Source organism: Abrus precatorius, unplaced genomic scaffold (genome assembly GCF_003935025.1).
Source record: "Abrus precatorius isolate BTA unplaced genomic scaffold, Abrus_2018 Scaffold6, whole genome shotgun sequence".
Lineage (NCBI taxonomy): Eukaryota > Viridiplantae > Streptophyta > Magnoliopsida > Fabales > Fabaceae > Abrus > Abrus precatorius.
The window spans coordinates 17,820,207-17,843,315 of NW_020874406.1; the positions used below are offsets into that span (position 1 = coordinate 17,820,207).

The following is a 23,109-nucleotide window of genomic DNA, read 5'->3' on the forward strand; positions in this document are numbered from 1 at the left end:
AAAAGGCCTTTTTCACAAATTAAAATTTTAAATTAGCTTATAAATTATAATAGTTTAATAAATTGCATATATCAAGTAAATAAGACAGATAAATTTATAGTATATTTAAATTTGCTTTTAAAAGTGTATAATTTTACATTTATTTCAATGCTTTTAATTATAATTTTTACATTTAATTCACACTTACAGTATTTTTAACGTTTTTTAAATAAGTTAAAAATCAAGTTTAAATTTTATAAAACTTATTTCAATCCAACTTAATTATCACATGCAAGTTATATTTTAAGAAAAATATAATGTAAAATAAGTTTATGAAATAATATAAAAAGAGAACGAGAGATATAGAAAAAATACTAAAATATTAAAGATAAAAATTGCTATAGATTCATATAATAATAACATCATAAATTAATGAAAAATTCCTATTTACTAAATATTTTTATTTTGGTCAAATAAGTTAATAAATTAATAAAATGGTTGAGAAAATTAAGTACATTCAGATTCATGACCGATTAAAAATTTAAGATACAATGTTCTAAAAATATAAGTTGAAGAATCAGAAATAAGTTTGCAAGAAATTTAATAACGTTTTTTATCTGTTAGTATCTGGAACACTAACATTAAAAAACGCTAACATGACTGAAAACTTGAATGGTAAAATAATAAAAAAGAAGTGTTTAAGATGTTTGATGAATTACTCCTGCAGAGAGTGTACTTGTAGAAGAAAGTGTGGAGAGAGGGAAGGAAAAGAAAGAAACAAAAAGAAAAGAAAAAGGTAATGGGTATAGGAAGTTAGGCAGTGACGTCACCTATGGGGGGGACAACCATCAAGCCATGCGCATTTCTGCGGTCCTTCCTTTTATATTCTTTACAAATCCCTCACTCCTAACGGAATTTTATTATCTCTCTCTCTCATCATATTCTTCTCTTCTTCCTACCTTCAACTCTCTCTTTAAACTACTTACTCATCAGGTAAGCTTATAACACTTCATTCTATATACTACCCATACATTTTATATTCTTGTTCTTTTGCATCACCAACTTGCTGTTAATCTTGCATGTTTTTTCTATCAAATTCACAAGAGCACGTTAGAATTATTGTTATTTTCTCTATGTAGAATTTTCATACATTTTACCACCCTTTGCTCATCCACCTTCAACGAATTTCCTACACCATTCCTGGGCAGTGTTAATAAGCAAAGTAAGGCAACTACATGGAGTCTTGCTGAAAACCATACCATAAATATAGCATTTTTTTAATTGCATTTTTTCGTCGCCTTTTAAACTTGATCCCTAGTAGAGCTGCAGTTTCGACTCCAGTTTCTTGAAAAAAAAAATTGCATCTTAAAAATTCAATTCAGCTGACCAATTATTAGTGTGCTGTAGAAATTGGTGAGATTGAAACCAAAGTTCTAAGAAAGAAAGGTGCAGCTGCAGCTGTGTATAGGGTAGCTCATAAAAGTAGTGGTTTTAGGGTCAGCATTTCCTCAAAGTTCGTCAAGGGAAGAGGTCAGAGACGTGACATGGAAATTCTCGACAAAGGGACAACAAAGTCAGAGCCCCAGTTTCCTGAATGAGACGAACCAAGACTCTCTCACTAGCTAATGCCTCAACACTAGTATTGTGCTTTCTATATCCTCTCACCCTTTTTCTCAACCTTTGCTTTTTAGCATCCCTCTCAGGCCTTGATCCAATACAACGGTGCCTCTCTTTTTGCCTATCAACCTTTTCTCTTTCGAGAAACGCGTGCCCAATTTGTGATAACGTCACTCCCATTCATACCCTTCACATTTCCCATTCCCCTTCAACTCCTTTATTCATTAATTTCAGCCACAGTTACGTTCTTATATATATATATATAACTCATTCTTTCTATCTCAATTTGTGTTTGTATTCATTTAATTAACCACTTTAGTTAATTCCTAGGTACCTAGCTAGCCAGCTCTAACTTATTAATTCAGATGGGGCTCTTTTTAGTATTTTTCTTAAGTCAGATATAAGCATAAGCATTCTGTTTTGTACTGCTGGTTCAAAAATTAATTATGTTGTTTCCTGAAAAGTTGTTTTTGTTTGTTTTATCCATGTCATTTGTGTTTTTATTGAGCTTAACTTATGTGTCTAATTATTTGTAAAATACATAATTATTAATAGTAATGCGAAATGGGGAACCCCGTTCTGTGATGAATCATTCCCACCATTCACTAACACAAGACAGCATCATTAGCACAAGCCTCTAGCTGTCCGTTTCTTACCATTGCCCAAACGCAGGGCTATGCTAAGTTCCAACTCCTTGTGATTTTTTATCAAAACCAAACTCATGATTTGCTTCTCTCTCTCTCTCTCCCTTTTCCTCTCTCCTCCAACTCCTTATCTTTTAACCCGGCCCGGGGATGAAAATCATTGTTTCTGAAATCATGGGGTTTGTTTATAACACGCGCTTATATTTTTTTCCTTTCCAATTGAATTTGGTGAGTGTTGCTCACCACCAAATGAGCTGATGATTATCTCTGATAACACTTGTCACCTTTTCACTAAAAGGGCTTATATTATATTTTTATTATTTTTTTTTTTGCTGCTTGCCTTTTCAATTAGTTTTTTTTTAATATATTTTTGGGTTCACTGGAGCATTACTGTTACAATTACTATTATCTCTCGGGTTCTCTTCTCTCGGTCATATATATATATATTGACACTCACATCACATCTTCGTTGGTTATAATTTAAACATGATGAAGAAAGTCAAGTGTGGTTGGTATTAATGGTGGTGGTGAATTTGATGCAGCACCAGTAATTGCTATGATGGAGTCGATGGAGTCATGTGTCCCACCGGGTTTTCGGTTCCACCCTACAGATGAAGAACTTGTTGGTTATTATCTGAGGAAGAAAGTAGCTTCTCAGAAAATTGACCTTGACGTTATCAGAGAGATCGATCTATATCGTATTGAACCATGGGATCTCCAAGGTATACACATAAACATTCAAACATACAAACACTATCTATATCTTACACTACTGCATGCTACTCTTAATGTTCTCCTCTCATAACTCCTTTATTAGGGTTTTCGTTTCAATGCTTGATATTGGAAAGTTGGATCTTTGTTATTATTTTTCTTTTTTCTGATTAGAAGATGTGAATGATATGGCAGAGAGATGCAGGATCGGGTATGAGGAGCAGAATGAGTGGTATTTCTTCAGCCACAAAGATAAGAAGTATCCAACTGGGACAAGAACTAACAGAGCTACCATGGCTGGGTTTTGGAAAGCGACAGGAAGAGACAAAGCAGTGTATGACAAGGCAAAACTAATTGGGATGAGGAAGACCCTCGTTTTCTACAAAGGAAGAGCCCCTAATGGACAGAAAACAGACTGGATCATGCACGAGTATAGGCTTGAATCTGATGAGAATGGACCTCCACAGGTAAGCACATATTACAACATATAACTCTCTAGTGCATATGTACCAATATATTCTTTTACGCGCTTTGATTATTGTTGCTTACTTGATTTGAGTGGTTAATTAATTGTGTTTGATGTGTTACGTTCAAACTTGGACTTCGATGGTCGCCCGTTAATTATGGCATATTCCTTGACCTTTTCCTCTTTCAAACACACATGCACAAAAAGCTACAATACATAAAAGTCAGAGATGGAGCATTATTTCTATAGCTTTGTTAATGACTTCAAATGGTTTTCAACTTCAAAACAAGAGTCTCTTTCTTAATTACTCTTTTTATACAATTCTCTGTGGCTATGCTTTTTTTATCTGTGCAGTAGTTACTCCCTAGCTACTAGTGCTTCAAAGGAGTCAAAAGACCCCCAATGTGTTACTAGCAGTATATTTTGAAAAAGAAAGGAAAAACATTTTTTTGTTAGTAAAAATTAAAAGAATTATATAATTTTATAAATCTATCATTTTGATAAATTTTTATTTTATAAAATATTTATTAAAAATAAAAATTACTTTATCTTCCTTTTCACCTTAATATCCTCCTCTTAAACGTATCCTTAAGTTAATACATTATGCACTTGGTTGGCTTCTCTTATAAACTCACTTCACTTTTTTCGTAGACCACCAACATCTGCATATTCACCAAGGCACGTACACGCTTTCTTGCAACATAACTTTCACCAACAACAAGTCAAAAGTCACTGCTTTCAACAGCGAATAATTAAACTTGTTTCTTTCCCTTCCCTTTCTACTACAGACTTTTCTTGTCACTTTGATTGTCAAACGTAATTAATTATTTGACTACAACTAATACCTCTCACTACATGGTTTTTTTTTTTTTTTAAATCTAAAACAAACACTCACATAACTTCTTTACTTTTTTTCCCCTTAACCATTAGCAAGTCTGGTCAATCCAACCGTACGGATTAAAGAAAAAATGACAAGTCCAGAAAGTTTCATCTCAACTTTGAACTTATATTGTGTTTGTACAGGAAGAAGGATGGGTTGTGTGCAGAGCATTCAAGAAAAGAACCAATGGGCAAACGAAGACTATTGAAGGATGGGATACAAGCTACTTCTATGATGAAGCAAGTGGAGTGAGCACTGTGGTCGATCCAATTGATCTCATCTCAAGGCAACCTCAGAGCTTTTTATCTCAAAATTTCTTGTGCAAGCAAGAGATAGAAGCAGATAACTTGAGCTGCATGCACCCAGATCAATTTGTACAACTACCTCAGCTAGAAAGCCCGTCTTTGCCATTGATAAAGAGGCCAAGCACAATGTCCCTTGTATCAGACAACAACGAAGAAGATGATACTCAAAACATGTTAATCAACAACACCACAAAGAAAGTCACTGATTGGAGAGCTCTTGACAAGTTTGTGGCTTCTCAACTGAGTCAGGAAGACAGGCATGAAACTAATGCTCTATCAAGCTTTGAAACCCATAATAACAACCCGGACATGGCATTGCTGCTACTGCAGAATAGTAGGGATGAAGGGAACAAGTTAAGCCCGTTTTTTAATACAAGCTCAGACTGTGATATTGGGATATGCGTATTTGAAAAATGAAGAAGTGCATGGAAACGATTTTTATTTGTAGTACCATATAATTAAATGTTCGATTGATGCTGGGACATACTATATTTTTGTAAAAATATGCATGTGTGGATCCGAAGATTTAAACACTTTCTTCCCTTACGCGTGAGTGCAAGTGTGTGTGCGCAAATTGAGATGCATGCGTCAAGATGGCTCTAGAATCTAGATAGTTTTATATTTTAAGTTATCACATTACGCAGGTACAGTATTAGTATTGCTATAAAATGAGTCCTCTAACTAGGCTCTGCCTAAGAGCAAGAGATGGCAGCTATGACAGCATATAGTGTGATCCTTCACACACTTGGTGTTATTTCAAATGAAACCTGTATTCTTTTATTTCTGCTTAAAAGAAACCTTCCTATCTGCTCTTCTGCTTAAGCATGTTCTAAATTGTCTGCTTTGATCATTCTTTAATTACGTCACGTGCACGCATAAAATAGATATTATTTAGTTACTGTCATACACCCGTGGGTTGGATAACTTGGCTTCCATTTTATTGGTTAAAATTTTAAATGATATACAAAAGCAGGGTTAAAAAGAGTTCTGATTTTTAAATATCTCTATATTATCTCTACCTTTATACTACCTCTTCTATCTCTCTTTTTATTATATTATATTACTTATTACATTCTTTTTCCTCTTCTATTCTTGATTATTATTAAGTGTATTTTTGGTTGAAAATTATGTTTTTCCAATTAGAAGTGCGCGTCAGGACAAGAGATGTTAAACCAGCCATTAACCTTCACTAACTTTGTTTGAGAAGAATTTGAGGTTAACACACGTGGAAAGGACATAATACATGCGATACATAATATGTTTCTTGGAGGCTATATAATCTCGCCCGCTACGCTTTATACATACGCCGAAAGATTATGATTGAGTCCTCGTTAATTTTGACATGTAACAGTAACAACTTTGAAGTTCGTACGCGTAATGAATGCTCAAATATCAGTTTAGTCTTGTTGGAACGTTAAAGATCTTCCACTGAAATAACGATGTGTATTGGTTTTTAATTAGTATAATTTGTATACTCCCTTTATCTCAAATATAAGCAAATATAAACTGAAATAATGATAATGTACACCCTCCGGACGGAGTACAAAAAATCCACACAAAAACTTTTCGTCCACCAGTGCATACTGTTGATCATGAACGATATACTTCAAATTAATTAAATAACTTGCTGCTTTATTTTCATCCCTTGTTCTTCAGTTTGTAGTTACATTAGCTACGCTGGACTCTAATATTTGCACATCCCAAAGTTTATAATCTTATATATCATTCTTGAATAAACTATTTATCTATCTTATATACAAAGGCTACCGGCCAATCTATGTAGAAAAATATTGTTAAAAGATAACTTTCATAAAAAGATGTTTTATTTAAAATATATAAATATTTATTCTATTAAAAACACAAAATATAAAATCAATATTTATTATTTAAATCAATTTAAAATCTATCAATAAAATTTATTTATTGTTTTAACCAATCTCCTTAGGAGATTCATTAGTAATACTGATTTTAAAGCTTACAAGAATCCATATGTTTGTGCCTTAGAGAGCCGATTAATTGATATAATGCCACCGTAGCATCATGCAAATTAAATTCCTATTGGATATCTCCGTATTTGTTTGGGTTATTATAAATCACAGATGCCACTACACAACCGGTGACAAAAAAGCCTTATGATATGATGTTACAGCAATCACACATCAACAAAGCCAGAAACGCCCACCAATTTAAGCAGTTGTCGAGTTAATCGACAACATTTGGCCAAAAGCCTCAACGGCTTGCTCCTTCACCAAGTCATTAGACTAGGAGTTAGTGTCGGATCATCATTTTTTAATTTCTTCTAAGAGAAGCACTGAAAACGACACCCTTGTTGGCCAACAGACAATCCTCATGATTAACCACATTCCTCCTAAGGAAAATCTAAGCACTTTTATTATTTTTTTCTTGGTCAAGTAATAAACAATAACAATGAGAAAGAGAAATAGAATTTAAGACTTGCATCTTGGAAGGTAATTGTCACCTAGAGACATTTGGGAGCATGTAAATCCCTTTATAATTAACACACACCCATAACAAAATTGCTAACTAAATTTAGACTCTAATACACTCACAATCCCACTTTTGTCATGGTAAGACTTTGCCAACGGAAAAGGAAAAAGTTTATCTTCAATCAACCACATACTAAAATATAAATGAACGAAGATTTCGGAAAACAAATAAAAACATAAATGTTTGAAATGTTGTATGTCCAGTTAAAATTTTTTAAAGAACTATTCAACACGTTAATAAATTCGAATCTCGTTAGTAATAGTGAGTAGTTTAATTAGCTTTTTTAGGTACCATGATCTTAAGTAGAGGCAAGATCAAAAAGAGAAAATGGACCATTCACCCCAAGTTCTCATAGAACAATTAATGTTTGGTAACTGGGCAAGCCTAAAGGACGGAGAGAAAAGCAACTAAATGAATGATTGTGGGGGAAAAAAAGTTAAAATTGAAGTCAAGAACTTAAGATGAAATTAAAGTAGCACCAATCACACATTTGAAACTATAAAGTATAAACAGGATGGTGCATGAAGTAGATTCATCGTGGTCATTGGTCAGCATGGAGAGTTTTAGTGGGTCCGTATGTTGTCTAGCATGCGTTGCGCTCCATTGCTCCTGTTGAGCATGCTTTGTCTTACGGTGCACAAACCTCGCAGTCCCATGCAAATTTTGGTTTTTTTTTTACCTTTCTAAGCTTGAAAAGTTTATTTTCTTTATTATTAATTTTCTCGTAGACCCTCTTCTGGTTTAAGCTCTGGTTGAAGTTCTATTATCTCTTATTATATGAGGGCGCGTGTGTTGTCTCTAGCCCAAGTTAAAATCTTCAATGATATTAGATAACTCATGTGAAAGTTGTAATATGGTCAAAATTTATGAGATCGTTTGTTTTCTTTCTTATTATATATTTTTGTGCAAATGGTTCTTGATATTTTGTAGCCTTAACAATTTTCTCTGATTCCGAAGAGTATCATCTTTATTCATAAGATTTCAAGAGTAGCTGCTGCAGCCTATTAGGGGGACCAAATGGTCCAATTCACCCCTCAATAAGCTTATTTCAACAATTATGAGCCTTATATTTGTCTTTATTGGTGCGAGCCAGAAAACAAATTTGTATTGTGTGCACCTTATCTATATACCCTACACAACCATAAGCTAGTTACTCTTAAGTAGAGGCACGTATACAAAATATTCGTTACTACCTTCTACATTTCTTTAATAATCAACAACTAGATGGACCAGGTGGTCCAATTAAGATCCACAAAGATCCAATCAAGTGTGTGTCTTGATTAATTTATTCTTATTTTTAAATATTTTGGTTGAATAAAACGAGATCATATAAATGGGTTGACGTTATAATTTTGACAATTCTATATTATAAAAATATTAAAAGATAACGTGTGTTCAAGGAATTGTAAAATTAAAAGGGTACCACTACAAATCACTAAAATAAGCTCCTTCATTAAATAAAATCTGATTTAGTTTAACAAATCAAATTAGTTAGAAGCTAGTTTATTTATCTTACCAAATACACATCAAATCTTTTTATAAAATTTAAGACGTGAAGATTAATTTGAATTCGAAGACCTTTAGCATATTTTTCATACTTATAGATTTATATGACCAACACTAGTTTTCAATATTAATTTCACTATTTCCTCCTTGAAGAAAATTGACCAAAAAACCACATACTCAAAAATTAATAAAAAATAATTAAATGAATCCCTCAAATCCAAAGTATCCTATATCAAAAGATATGTAAGCACCAACTTTAAACAAGATTAAAGGTAACAAAAAAAAAACCAAAATGTTAATTGATTTTTGTTCACCACGTCCAATGTCGTCATTTGATCAGTCATATAACTGATTTTAGGCCCTCAAGGCATTTGCCTAAGGCCCCGAACTTTGGAAGGCCCAAAAATATTTTGTACATTGAAGTTTTGAATGAATAGTTTTTTTCGACTATTCATAGAAATTTTTTGAAAAAAAAAATCACTGGAATATTAATCGAAATTAACCATGATACATGATAAATTAAATTGATTATTAGCCACATTATTTTAGACTATGAACCTATTTGATGAAAAGGAAAGGATGACAGGCTATCTTATCTCTAATGTTTATTGATTAATATGATAACTTATCTTATCCTATCTTATAAAAGCTCTCAATTTACTACCTAATCTTTAAAAAATATTATTTAATATATTTTAATGAAAAATAAATAATAATTTTAACTTTTAAGATCTTAATTGTCTTATGATTTACTTTTTTTCACAATATTTTTTTTCTTTTGATCACCGTTAAAATGAGCTGTTAAGAATAAGAACAATCTAACATTTCTAATAACATATTTTTAAAAAATTACGATAATTTCTTCTTTGTTAACCTTAAATTTGTTATGAATTATAAAAAAATCATCATAAAGAAAAATTTGTCATGAACTATAAAAGAATCATTATAAAAAAAAATAAAAATTTCATAAGTGTTATATTTGAAGACACAAGGAGAATTAAAATTCAAGAAATCCACACCTTCTCTACCAGTCTTAACAAAAAAAATCAGTATAATAATAGTAAATAAATAATTTTTTTATTTATAATAAAGAAATTATAAATAATTTTTCTATTTGCAATAAAGAAACTCTAAAGAAAAATAGTGTGACCAATAATTACAATTCAAAATAATATATTTTTATAAAATTAAAGACTAAAGTAATAATTTTACATGTCATAAACTAATTAACACTTATAATTTTGAAGATTAAAATATTAATTTATTATTATACCATAAATAATTTCAAATACATAGAAGAAAATTGTTATAAAATTAGAAAGAAATAAAGAGTGTATTTGAGATTTCTCGTTTCACAGACACACTGAAATAGAGAGGGGCCTATTCACTCCATCTTAGAAAAATAATTTCTTATACATAAATGTATGCTTGAGGTTTAAGAATGTAAGTTGTGATTGGTAAAACATGAAAGAAACCGATAAATAATTGGAAACATTCAATGAAATGCCAAATTGGGCTGTAAGTAGATTTAGTTTTGGGCCTGTACTGTGTAACATTATGTATGTGTCGTAATAGGGCTTTCAATGAATGTTTATGGGCCTCTTGAATACCTGGATGAATTAGTGCAAAAACATTAAACAAACGGGCCAACCAAAAGATTCGGTGCACAGAGTCACTGGGTCGATATTGAACATCTTATTTTGATTTCAATCTGCTGCTTTCCGTAGAGTTCAGTGAACATAATTTCAAGCAACTGGCGAGAAAAAGTATGATTGCATATGGAAATATCACACCGCGTACATTAAGAAACACTCTAAACCACAAAAAAAAAGGAATCAATGTGAAACACATCAAATCACTCAAGAATCAAGATATTTCACATTCTTTTTTTGGGTTCAAATGAAATATCACATTGCTTTTAGCATGCTACCCAACAACTTTCGGCCCAATCACGTTCCAGAAAATTCGTGCCATAGCCAAGCGTGTAAACAAACTAACACGGATGGACAAAAAAAAAAACTCAACACACACGTAACTGCAAAAGTATGATTTAATACAGCAAAAGAAAAACTCAGCTCCATTAGATGTCATATTACAGCGAACACTGCGTTACACTACCTGAAGAGAGACGATACAACTATTTATATTCACATATATAAGTATGTTACAGAGTTTTCCATTAAAAAGAAAAATACTATTATAACATATCCACCATCACGCCGTAGCAACAGTAGCTTTACGGGCCCTCTTTGAAGGAGACTTAATGGACTTGGGCTGTTTGGGCTTCGCAGGCGTTGAAACCTTCTTCGTCTTCTTCACCTTCTTCCTTCCCTTCGTCACCTTCTTAGCCGCTTCGCTTTTCTTGCCTTTCGTAGCAGCTGCTGTTACGGCTCGGCTTCGTTTCGGACGCGCCTCTTTCTTCTCTGCGCTCGCCCTCGTCACTCTAGTCGTGCTCTCCCTCTTCTCCTTCTTCGCGGGTTCAGAAAGCTTGTACGAAGCCTTGATCTTCACGAGTTTTCCCCTCGCGGCTTGGTTCTTCAGCTGCAAGCCTAGAATCTTCTTGAAATTAGCAGGGAGTACCGACTTGTGCTTCTCTTCCATGTACTTTGCTATCGCGTAAGGGCTTGAACCTCCCTTCTCGTTCAGAGCCATCAAAGCCTCCTTAATCATCTGCAAAACAAACAATAAACAAATAAATCAATCGGTAAATTAATTAACTCGAAACTATCTTAATTCACGAGGTACCAAAATTACCTGAAAATATGGAGGATGCGAAGCGGTTTTGGCAGGCTTAGGTTTCTTCTCTCTTGGAGCCCTAGGTTTTTTCTCCTTCAAGGGCTTGGACTCCTCCGGCGCTTTCAGCTCCTCCACTGGCTTTTCAAAAGCGGGAGTATCACCTTCTCCGGCGGTAGACATCTCCGATCAACTACTCGGTGATTAGTGTCGAGCGATATTTTGAGTTAACGAAAACGGGGAGTTGTGATGATGACTCGAACGTAACCGTTGCCTTATAAATAGCGAGGGAGCAATCTGTGGTGGGAAATACTGTTGTGTGCTATTGGCGGAGCGAGTGGCATGAGGATTGCCAGCGTGGCAAAGAGATATCTAGAGCGTACACGTGGCGTGAATATTAGCATTGCTTGGAGACCGCCAAAAGACGGTGATGTGGCTGTGCCTGTGGATTGGAATGCCAACAGTGCTTGTTACGGCGTTTTGGTTAGTTCGGTCTATACGAAAAAAATAAATAAAGAAAAGTCATTAAGAACGTGTTTTCTTGCTGCTTTTATTCATCCATTTTCTTCGAACGTGCTTTTCTTCTCACCCAACATTTATTGAAGCGTCAATGCTAAGAGAGAATAGATTACAATGTGGGTTAAATCATGCTGAATGAGTGAATGTTAGTCATTTAGGACTCAAAAACAATACCAATAAACACAAACCCCCATTTTTCCAATGTTAAGCAAAGCCATTTCTCATATAGTATAGTCTAAATCCTTATATATTACATTTTATTTATAATTAATGATAAATATATTATATATTAAATAAAAAATTAAGGAGCCAATACTTTAAATTGATGAAAAATATATAATAAATAGTTATTTGAATTAAAACAAAATTATTCTTATTACTATAATTTATTAAAAAAAATATAATGAAATTACTTAATATTATAACCATATTAAGTTATAATTTATCTAAAAAATCCAAATATTTTAGTTTTATGTAGTGTATTGATAATTAAGATTAAATCAAATTTAAAATAAAGAATATCATTTGAAATAAATAGAAACTACAAATAAAAGAACCATTTGATTTTTTAATAAAAAGGTCACATTTGGCCAAAAAATCGCTTAAAATTATTTTTTATAAATAAAGACTCAAAATTATAATATAAAACAAATTACATCTGAAAATCAAAAGCATTTTTTTTCTACCCGAAAACCAAGAGTTAAAAACTCACCCCAATCATTGTTTTTGTCCAAGTTATGGTTTTGGTTTGAACTCCATCCAACTCCAAATTGGGCTTACACATGTCGTGATATTTTATTAGGACAAGTAGAGCACTAGCGTCCCAATAATCGATTTAGCTTATTTGTGTTACTTGGGCCAGCTAAATTTATACTTGCTCGGCTTTTATTTCAAATTTCTTCGTAAGATTGTGCAGCATAAGAACGACCAAAATAAAAGGAGTGTAGAGTAAGAAAATATTGGAGTTAGCTCCGTGAGTGATTTATCTTATAAAAAAAAAACTACATTGACTGAAAAAATAATGATTATTTTTATCGTGTATTGATATTTTTTAATTGACAACAATAATTTATCACTTTTTCTTTTAAAATTAATCTCTTATTTGAGAGGAATAAATCTAAATTTTATTTATTTTTATACTAGCTTATTATTTACTGAAAATGTAAGATTTGGGAAATACTTTATATTGGTTTGTGGAAAAATTAATAGCACTTTTTCTACGAAAATCTTTCATTTGCGACCTTTATAAAATTGTTGAGAAAAAAAAAACTACTTTGTATATGTGCCGCAAATGAAACCTTTTAAATTAAAATGCGAAATATTAAATGAGCTGTTGTAACATTGTATCAGAGAATTTTTAAAAAAAAATAGGGACAGGTGTAAAATAAAATAAAAAAACAGTTGAAACTTACAACTAATCAAACTATTTATTTGTTTAAATTTAAAAAATGTATTTTTAATTTTTTATAAATAAGTGTATTGTTCGAAAACACTTCGAGAAGTAATTAAAACAGATAATGTTTTCAAAATGGTGATAATTTCTTATATGACTGCTCAAAAAGGAAATAAGTGAAATTTATCACAGCTAAGATTATGCCACGATAAGAAATGAAAGTAAACATTGTTTATTTATATCAGGCATATAATGTGTTAAAACAAGGTTTTTCTTTTTTCAAGAATAATTTGAATTATCTTACTTTTGTAAATTTGTTTTAATTAAACATTTAAAATAGAGTAGAGTATGTTTAATTTTGTTAAAGTAGATTTGTATTGAAGCTTGATATCATTTGTTACCTAAATGCAAAGCTCAATTAGTCTATCAATATTCACTATCTGTTAAAATAATGAATGTGACAACAATTTTCAAATACAGTATCACACGTCACTCTAAGTTCAAAAAACGTATGAAGATTTTTTGGTAAAGTACAAGTTAAAGTACTATAATATCCATTCCCGTAGTTGTTTTTTCTTTAATTTAAAAATCCCCAATTCATACTTATGTAAATAGTAATTCTAGTCCACATTTTCATAAATTAAAAATATTTATATACTATGCTCAACTTTTTATTTCCCATCTTAATGAATTAATACTAAATACAACAATGTCAATTAAAAAGACAACATCTAACTCAAGTAAAATAAATATCCAAAGATGAACAATCTAATTACCAAAGCAGATAATTTTATTTTTAATATAATAAATCAAGGTTAATTAATTTTGTGGTTCTCCAAAAATTTATTATTATTTTATTTGTTTACCCATTTCTATTTTTTAAAAATAATTTCACGTTACTGGGTGGTCCTTTAGCTATCCTTACTTTCATTTTGAAAGTTAATAATGCATACAGGCAACTTAGACAAAATAATCATAGTTGGCAATATAATGTGACATATGATGTGTATTAAATAAACCCATGTGACTTTCTAGAAAGAAACCAAAAAAATTTGCGCGTTACAATTTACATCTTTTCCCACATTTGAACTTGACGAAATAGATACCATCAACATTGTTGCTCGTGATTGGGCAACTTTTGGAAAGATATGTTCATAAATGTTAGGGGTTTAAAGTAGGGTTTCATACGGAAATATACTATTAATGACGCATCATTTTTCAATTAATCTCAAAGACAAAATATTTATGAGACCGAGCTAATTTTTTAAAATAAAGTATTAAAATTTTGTGATATCACTGATATATAAATTTATTAAATGTTATATTTTTTAATTAAAATTTGATTATCTATGAAACTTTTGGTCACGTGTGATTAAAATTACATAGAGAGAAAATTATAAAGTAATTGCTAGAGCTACAGGCAATGTATGGCAGTGAGCACCCAGTGGGATTTTCATATATTCTTTATCTTTGTTGTCTTGAATTCATCAGATTCAGATCCACTCCGCCACCCCCCCTCAAACCCAAAGACAATCAAAACAGATAACTCACAGCTCACACACTCACCGTCACCGACACCCAACAGGATTCACTTCACCGTATAGCATAAAACATTTACTCATAACCCTTAATCATTTTATTTAACATCTCACTAATTGTTTTTGTAAAAATTATTGAGTGATTAAATAGTTTTATTTTTACACATCGTTTCCTTTTATTCTAGGAATATTATTATCTAACTTTATAAATATAAGCAACGATTTTAAAATTTAAGATCAGGTTACGAAGACGGCTAAAGAAAGCATGAATTGTCCTAAATTAGTACACGAGTCCTTAATTTTTTTTAAGGTAAAGAAAGAAAGAAAAAGTGAAACAAGAAAACGAATTAAAATGAATAATAATTTTTTAACAAAATTAACATTTTTTATAAAAATAGATTAATTTAAAATGTTTTTATAAATTAAGAGATTGAAAGAGAAAATAGAAAAAAATTAAGTATTTCATTTAAAAGTTGTAATCTTTGGTTAATTTATAAGTGTGTGAAAAGTTAAGTCGTGGAGAGGAGTGTGAAATTGTGAATAGCAGGGAAGGAGTAGAAGCGCGTTGAAGTGGTGAATAAATAAACAAAGGCTTAGCCTTGATTCTTCCATCCGAACATTTCACAATCCATCATCACTGAGACTCCAATGGCGTCGCAGGATAACACCGCCGGATCCGGATCTACTCCCACGGCAACGAACGGGGACGTGGCTCCTACGCGCAAGGTGGCATTGATAACCGGAATTACCGGACAAGACGGTTCCTACCTGACGGAATTTCTTCTGAACAAGGGGTACGAGGTGCACGGACTGATCCGTCGCTCCTCCAACTTCAACACGCAACGCATCGACCACATCTACGTCGATCCTCACAACGCGCACAAGGCACGCATGAAGCTCCACTATGCCGATCTCTCCGACGCCTCTTCCCTCCGCCGATGGCTCGACACAATCCGCCCCGACGAGGTCTACAACCTCGCCGCCCAGTCTCACGTCGCCGTCTCATTCGAGATCCCGGACTACACCGCCGACGTCGTTGCCACCGGCGCCCTCCGCCTCTTGGAGGCCGTCCGCTCGCACATCGCCGCCACCAACCGCACGCACATCCGCTATTACCAAGCCGGCTCCTCCGAGATGTTCGGCTCCACCCCGCCGCCTCAATCGGAGACCTCACACTTCCACCCTCGCTCCCCTTACGCGGCGTCGAAATGCGCTGCGCACTGGTACACCGTAAACTACCGTGAGGCCTACGGGATCTTTGCCTGCAACGGGATCCTCTTCAACCACGAGTCCCCGCGTAGGGGCGAGAATTTCGTGACGCGGAAGATAACGCGGGCCGTGGGCCGGATCAAGATTGGACTTCAGAACAAGCTTTTCTTGGGGAACTTGCAGGCCTCGAGGGATTGGGGTTTTGCTGGGGATTACGTGGAAGCTATGTGGCTGATGCTGCAACAGGAGAAGCCCGATGATTATGTTGTGGCCACGGAAGAGTCCCACACAGTGGAAGAGTTCTTGGAAGTGGCTTTTGGCTATGTGGGTCTGAATTGGAGGGATCACGTGGTGATTGATAAGAGGTACTTCCGTCCTGCTGAGGTTGACAACCTTAAAGGGGATGCTTCCAAGGCTAAGAAGGTGCTTGGTTGGAAGCCTAAGGTGGGGTTTGAGCAGCTGGTCAAGATGATGGTTGACCAGGACGTTGAGATGGCTAAGAAGGAGAAGGTTCTCGTTGATGCTGGCTACATTGATGCTCAGCAACAACCTTGATTTTCTGTTTTAGCATTTACTTTACTGTTTTGATCATATAATCAAGGATTCATTCATAGCTGTCTGAGTTTAATTTATGAGCAATTTCATCTATGTTTTGGTGTTGCAGTTTTTACTCACTCCCTAGTTGTGCATTGTCAGATATTTTTTCTTTCTTGTAAGCGATCTCATTCATTACATTGAATTACATCTATATACGTCTACATCCATTATGCCTCCCTGTCCCTGCTGCTGCTTTTCCACTTTTCTTCCTTTGTTTCTGTAGGCTTCAATAGTGCAGCAATGTGCATCATCCAAAATTGGATTATGTTGTATGGGATTATGGTATGGATCCCCCCCTCATTTCACAACAAAACAGTAGCACGGTTCAAATAAAAACCAAAGCCGTTTGAATAAAACCGTGCAGGGTTTGGTTGGGTTGAATCTGATCTGGATGTTGCAGATCATGTCTGGAGAATAAGTTTGACTCTCTTCTGCTTTTCGTGTTTATGATTTTGATATGTTTCATTTCATTCTTGAGCCAGAAATTTTTTCATCTGGATTCAATGTTCCAAATCTTTTTATTGTTTAGCATTTATACTGAATAGTTAAAACTGAATTTTGGTGCCTGATGCGAATTAGAATGTGAATTCCACCAGAAATATGCATTTGGAACTAGCTTTACAAACAGACATGTTCAGTTTGAGAAATGAATGACAACTGTCAAAATCTGAAAATATAAATAAAAAAGAACGATGTTTTATGATAAAAATGAAGACCGTGCCTCGCAGTTTACCTTACATTTAAGAAATCATGTATCATGTTTCTAGTGATCGTTGTTTGAATTTGGTAAAGCTAATTATAATTTCATGAACAGAATTAAAATGTGTACTTAAATTCATTTTATTTTATTAAAATGCATATTACAAAAGTGCAAAAATAATTTTACATGTTATTACTTGAATTCATGGCTTCACGGATCTATCATGTTTCGTACACAACACGTTGATAATTTGCATGCACTCCTTTCTTGTTTTTTCTTTTTTGTAATATTGTTATTGGATCTATCTTCAGATTTATAGACAGCAGATGTCATCCACACTTGTGTACAGACTTGTTTATGAACAATTTTGTACACAAGAAAATATATCTTATTTGTTTGACATCATATTTAAAAACATTGGCAACATGTCGCACAATAACACGATCATGCGCTCATTTTACACTGAAATTGCCACAATTTTCTGCACCTGAGATGTCGAAATGTATAATGTAAACCTCTCAAAAACTTCCCACCCAATAAAACGAAAGGACAAAACGATTGGATGAAATGATAACTTTACATCTGATGGAAGTGTTATTTATGATGTCTTTTCAATTTTATTTTATTTTTTGCCACCAATTAGCAACCAATCCCAATGCGTGCGTGTCGGTGACAGGCATCATAGCCCCCTTTTATAGAAATCATTGTAACATGGCCTGGTTGCTCTGAGGCTGCCATGAGTTCGTCTCAAATAATGAAAAGTTCATGTCCCCCATTCAAAGCATGGCCCACAAAAAATTTAGTCTATCACGTGAATGTTATCCAACCATTCTTCAAACTCTCCTCAAATTCGATAAGAATGCAGGAAGCTTCTGAAAATATGAGCTAAAGAACCAAATCTGTCAGTCTAACTATTCTTCTGCAGAAGGATTTGTTTTTGAAACTGTCTGCAAACTAGATGAACTAGAGCAGGTTTCTTGACCAGCTGTAGCAATTGCAAGAGGTTTGATAGATGACTGGACAGATTCCGGACCCTCTGCTGCAATCCTCTTGCACAATGCATTGCAGTTACTGATAACTTCAGTCAACCTTCCTTTGAGCTCTCCAATTTCCACCTGCAACGCATGAACTGCATACACATTCCAACATAAGTTCACAGATGTTCATAAGCAATCATAGAAGAGCACCAAAATTGGCATAGCGGAACTCTGCAGTCCCAATATAATCAGTTCTTCACCCAATGCCACATAAGCATTAGGATTTATGACAGACATGCAAATGAATTAAGATTGTATGATTTAGTGAGCCTCATAAAGAAATGAAAGAGGGAATTCCCCCTTTCAATTTAGCAGATTATAAAAGCATGTTTTACAGAGTTAGTGGCTGCCTATAAAGATGAGAATCCTGATATTCCAAATATTGCTACAATTACGTATGATGATTACCTCCTGATAGATGCTGTGAGGCAGCCTGCATTGTAGACATTGAATAATTAAATCGCTGAAGAAGTTTGATTGCCAAAGCATCTGCAACTTCTATTCTGTTTTCTATCTCCTCCTGCAAAAATTGCATCCATTTTCATGGCATGTACAGAAATATCTAATAGTTTTGTAAGTCAGAAAGAAGGAAAACAAATCAATTATCCTAAGGAGACAGCAATGTCTAACGATCAATGTAACAAATGACACTATCTAATAAAACAACATAAATTCAAATAACAATTATTGGAGGGTCGTCACAAGATAGGAATTTTACAATCTGAAATAGGTTCTTCGTTTGATTCTTTTGGGATTTAATTATCCAGGCCATTAAATGCAATTTTATTAAAAAAATTGAGTAGGTAGTTATCACTTATCACCAAATAAGGAAGGATTTAGCATTTTCATTTTTTCTTCTCTAAGGTTATAACCAATTAATTAAAAGAATAATGAGAATTAGATTCAGGAGTAAAAATCTCTGACTAAAAAAACAATGTTAATAGTTTCATTACAGATCTTTTTTGCAATAGTTCACTACCAATAATTACCTATTAAGACAGTTAGAAATGACGCAATATCAGTTTTCACCAGCATAGGCAGGGGAAATAGAACAGTTTTAAAGCTATATCTAAGATTCCACAAAGGTTGAGAGCATTTGTTTGAACACAATTCTTCTTGTCTCACCATATGTTTAACGAGATACTAACCATTCACAGATTTAAAATTTTGGTCATAACTGTTATAATCACCATCAGTATAATATTTGGAATAAGTACATGACTGAAAAAAGGGGAAGTTATTTCCGAACATCAAAATGAAATTCCTCTTTGGGATTCTGTTAAGACCAAGTATTCTGCATTATTAGCATAAAGAGTACCCTATTTAAGCATAAATTGAAGAATAGATTACATACACGATACACCTCCCTTCTCCAATTTAATTTCTTGTTAAAATAGTCAACTTAGACCATTGTTTTAGAAGTGGTTACTAACAGGTGTTGCAACACTGTTCCTTCTAAATTAGCAAATATAAGTTTGTTATATTTAAGAAATATTAATAAACTACATAGTACATTTAAACAAGTCAACTGTATATTTTTTATTAAACAAGGAAAAGATGCGTTTATCATATAACTCAATCTTAACTGAAACCATTGACAGTATTTCAGTTTTTTCATGATAAATTTAACACAGCCGGCCCTTCCATTAACAAGAGAGAGGTGTTTTATGTCTTGAAAATGGAGAAGGTAAAAGTGTAGGTTTGAGATAGGGTAGAGGAGCTGTATGTAATTCCAAATTGAATTATACATTTGCAAGAAAAAGTTTCCTTTTGTGAGTGGAAAGGGTGGATGTACTCTAAGATGATGCGCAATAGTAGATGAATTCACTGAACAATTCTTGTAATAAACAGACCTGTTTTTTGCTTATCTCTTGGGCATTTTTCTCTTGCCAATCACGGTACATTGAGAAGAGCTCCAGTAAAACCTTCGGATTCACTGTATCCGTTTTAACCATGAAAAAAGAGAGCAACTGAGTAATTGGCCCCAAAAAATTTTGTGTCTTAAATGCAACTGATAGCATACAACAGAATTACCCCAACTAAGATGATATATCAATAAAGGGTTTCTATGAGGACTTATATATGATTGAAAAATCTGAAACTTATTCACATCAAAGTAATTTTGAAAACAAACAGAATCATATAGGAAAAATATGTAGGTCATCCATCCCTTACATTAACAAGCAGAGGACATGCCATTTCAGCAATCATTAATATTGCAACATAGCATGAGTGCATGACATATTTATGCTCTCAGCTCTATGACAGGGGAATGAAGGGTAAAAGGTTTAACATAAAACAGAAAGATTCCTCAAAATCTCAAGCATTTACAAACATAAACTTCACATATTTGTGATAACAACCATAGAAGTATCCCTGTTAATGTGATAAGTCTGTGGGTCAAGAATAGTGGGCCCATAACAAAACCCACAACAAACAAACAACCACACATGTGGAGGGTTTATGTGAAGAAGAGATGTGGGGTCCAAGGAAATCATCATGATTCATGAGACAATTGAGCTGGCTGGATGTTAGGGAATACTCACAGTCTCACACAGAATTCTATTACAAGTGCCAGCGGGTGCGGAGAGATCATTGAGTATATTTTGTGTCATTTTGGAAACCAGGAGTTTGTTGCTCCTTATAGAAGGTTAATTTCTCTGGCTGTGTTTCCTTTTTGCTGCGGTAACCAGGGAAATTCCTTCTGTAGGAGATGATTTTATCTTGCAATTAATAAATAAACATTGCAGTTGGTATTTTCAGCTTTCTCACTTTTGCATCTATCAGTAAACCTTGCCAATGTTACAATTCATAAACAGTTTAGTTTAAAAACTGAAATCTGAAACAATTTTTCTGAGATCATATATTACCCATGTAATGCCCTTAACTAATTAATAGCTTGTATTAAGCAGTAAAATTCATGAAAACTTCCAACGAGCTAATCTAATTTTAAGCACTAATCAGTAGCAACAGAAGCTATCTAGTATGTGTTGAAATGACAATCAATAACTGGGTGAAGACGGAACTCTAAATTTTAGCCTTTTTTTTTTTTTTTTTGAAAAATAGCAACATTAACAGCCTCCATTGTTAAGCAAAGATGGCTTGAGCCGAGGCAATGATATCTTTGTTACTTCAGTCATTTTAAGAAAAATAATTCCCACCAAAAGGAGCAGCACTAGATGCATAAAACTAATGCTATTGGTCAAATTGGGAGTTAATACATGGTAAAGGATAAGAACCCAAATGCAACAAGAAAAATGCTAGAAATAATCCAGAGAATCAAAAGGCAGTAGTAGCATATGGCCTTTGGCTGTAGCAACAATCCCTCTATTCAATTCTATTGCGAAATTCAGGAATAACAAAATAATTGAGCCATGAGAAATCACCTGAAACCGGCGAGGACGAAGGCTTCCTCACTAAAATATCAGTTAAAGTACCCTCTGTTGGGGGAGACGTCAATATGGGCGGTTTCTGCAATGAAACAATTAAGGGAATAATAAAGTTTGCAGCTTCAAACCAAATATAATAAACTAGAAAAAAAAAATCTCACAATTAAGGATTTGTTTTCTTAACATCTCACAATTTTAAGAGATTTGAGACGCTCCAAAATAGGGTCAGCGGCTTCGGATCGCTCGGTTATGGTGGTGATTTTGTCATCTGGCGACTTCGCCCATAATAAATCGAGAGAGTTCAGTTAACAAAGACACAATTAACGCTGTTTTTCTTTTTCGGAAAAATAAAAGTGGAATTGATTTGAAAGAGAGAGATAAAGATATACCTGTAGGCTTGATAAAGTAGACTCTGAAGCGCCCATTTCTGGCAATGCGGTGCGGAATGAAGCTCAAAGGCCAAAATTTAAACCAAAACTCTCAGACATATCGGGGAATGAGCAGCTGCGAAACCTGTAATAGTAAGAATAGGTTGCCGGAGAACAAAGTTGGAGTGATAATTTGTCGTAAAACATTTAGCTTAGGTCCTGGGGATGCTGTTTTCTAACGTTTAATAGATTTTTATCGTAACGTTATCAGGTAAAATTTTAATTTTAATTAAAAATAATATTAACAGTATTTATGGTATAAGATTTAAATCTTGTTTTGATTAGACGGTGTCAGCGGTAAAGTGAAATTTTTATCTTTTTATTTTTACAATTAAAGGAAATATCCGTAAAATAAATAGATAAAAATAATGAGAGAAAATAATAATTTAAAATACTGTTAAATATGCTATTAATTACTGAATATTCAAATATTGTATGTGCATGAAATATAAGTTCTAGAATAGGTATTACGTGTATGTATAGTTAACAATTTTTTTTGTAAAAAAAAAAAAAATTTGGTTTTTGGTCATGTTAATATTTTGTCGTTTCAACCTCATACTTCGTACTTGCTTTGTATATTTGTTTTGGGACAATGTTGCAAAGGCCAGAAAGGCCCAAGACCAAGAAAGCAAGGGCCGAAAAGCAGACCCAATAAATTAAGCAATACAAATGTGCCGCAGATACATGAAATTTAATTTTCGGAAATAATTAATATTTTAAAAATTAAATTTTTAAAATATAAAAATAGTTGCATGAATGAAAAAAAAAAGTGTACAAGAAGTAATAAACAAAAATGAAAGGTCCTTGCTTTGCATGGCTTGTATCTATTGGTGTGTTATGGGAGTTTGGATTCAGACTTAGGTTTTGTTAAGTTTTGTCTCTTCAACATCGGCTCTCTAGTAAACATTGTGTAATTATAATTTTAAATTTTTTTATTAATTTTTATAAAT

At 33.4% G+C, this 23,109-nt stretch overlaps 4 protein-coding genes across 5 annotated transcripts; 2 read left to right on the plus strand and 2 right to left on the minus strand.

Annotated features, from left to right (window-relative positions):
• Positions 1–918: 918 nt before the first annotated feature.
• LOC113869508 (NAC domain-containing protein 37-like) lies at positions 919–5,176 on the plus strand. Of its 2 annotated transcripts, none has more exons than XM_027505859.1 (4): positions 919–972; positions 2,783–2,962; positions 3,147–3,418; positions 4,441–5,176. In XM_027505859.1, the coding sequence occupies exons 2-4, from the start codon at positions 2,797–2,799 to the stop codon at positions 5,017–5,019; spliced, it is 1,017 nt and encodes a 338-aa protein (XP_027361660.1). In that variant the 5' UTR covers positions 919–972; positions 2,783–2,796; the 3' UTR covers positions 5,020–5,176. The 2 variants fall into 2 exon arrangements, with proteins under 2 accessions (XP_027361660.1, XP_027361661.1); XM_027505860.1 differs by lacking the exon at positions 919–972 and adding an exon at positions 1,397–1,618.
• A 5,101-nt stretch (positions 5,177–10,277) lies between these two features.
• LOC113869510 (histone H1) lies at positions 10,278–11,603 on the minus strand. Its single transcript, XM_027505861.1, has 2 exons — positions 11,371–11,603; positions 10,278–11,286 (listed from the first exon to the last, which is right to left on the minus strand). Exons 1-2 carry the CDS (start codon positions 11,530–11,532, stop codon positions 10,831–10,833), a joined length of 618 nt encoding a protein of 205 aa, XP_027361662.1. The 5' UTR covers positions 11,533–11,603; the 3' UTR covers positions 10,278–10,830.
• A 3,722-nt stretch (positions 11,604–15,325) lies between these two features.
• Positions 15,326–17,164, plus strand: LOC113869301 (GDP-mannose 4,6 dehydratase 1). The gene has a single exon (XM_027505561.1). It carries the CDS (start codon positions 15,448–15,450, stop codon positions 16,561–16,563), a length of 1,116 nt encoding a protein of 371 aa, XP_027361362.1. The 5' UTR covers positions 15,326–15,447; the 3' UTR covers positions 16,564–17,164.
• Positions 17,165–17,558: 394 nt separating this feature from the next.
• LOC113869681 lies at positions 17,559–22,250 on the minus strand. Its single transcript, XM_027506130.1, has 6 exons — positions 22,121–22,250; positions 21,923–22,006; positions 21,729–21,813; positions 20,196–20,278; positions 18,751–18,862; positions 17,559–18,434 (listed from the first exon to the last, which is right to left on the minus strand). The coding sequence occupies exons 1-6, from the start codon at positions 22,154–22,156 to the stop codon at positions 18,217–18,219; spliced, it is 618 nt and encodes a 205-aa protein (XP_027361931.1). The 5' UTR covers positions 22,157–22,250; the 3' UTR covers positions 17,559–18,216.
• Positions 22,251–23,109: the final 859 nt, after the last annotated feature.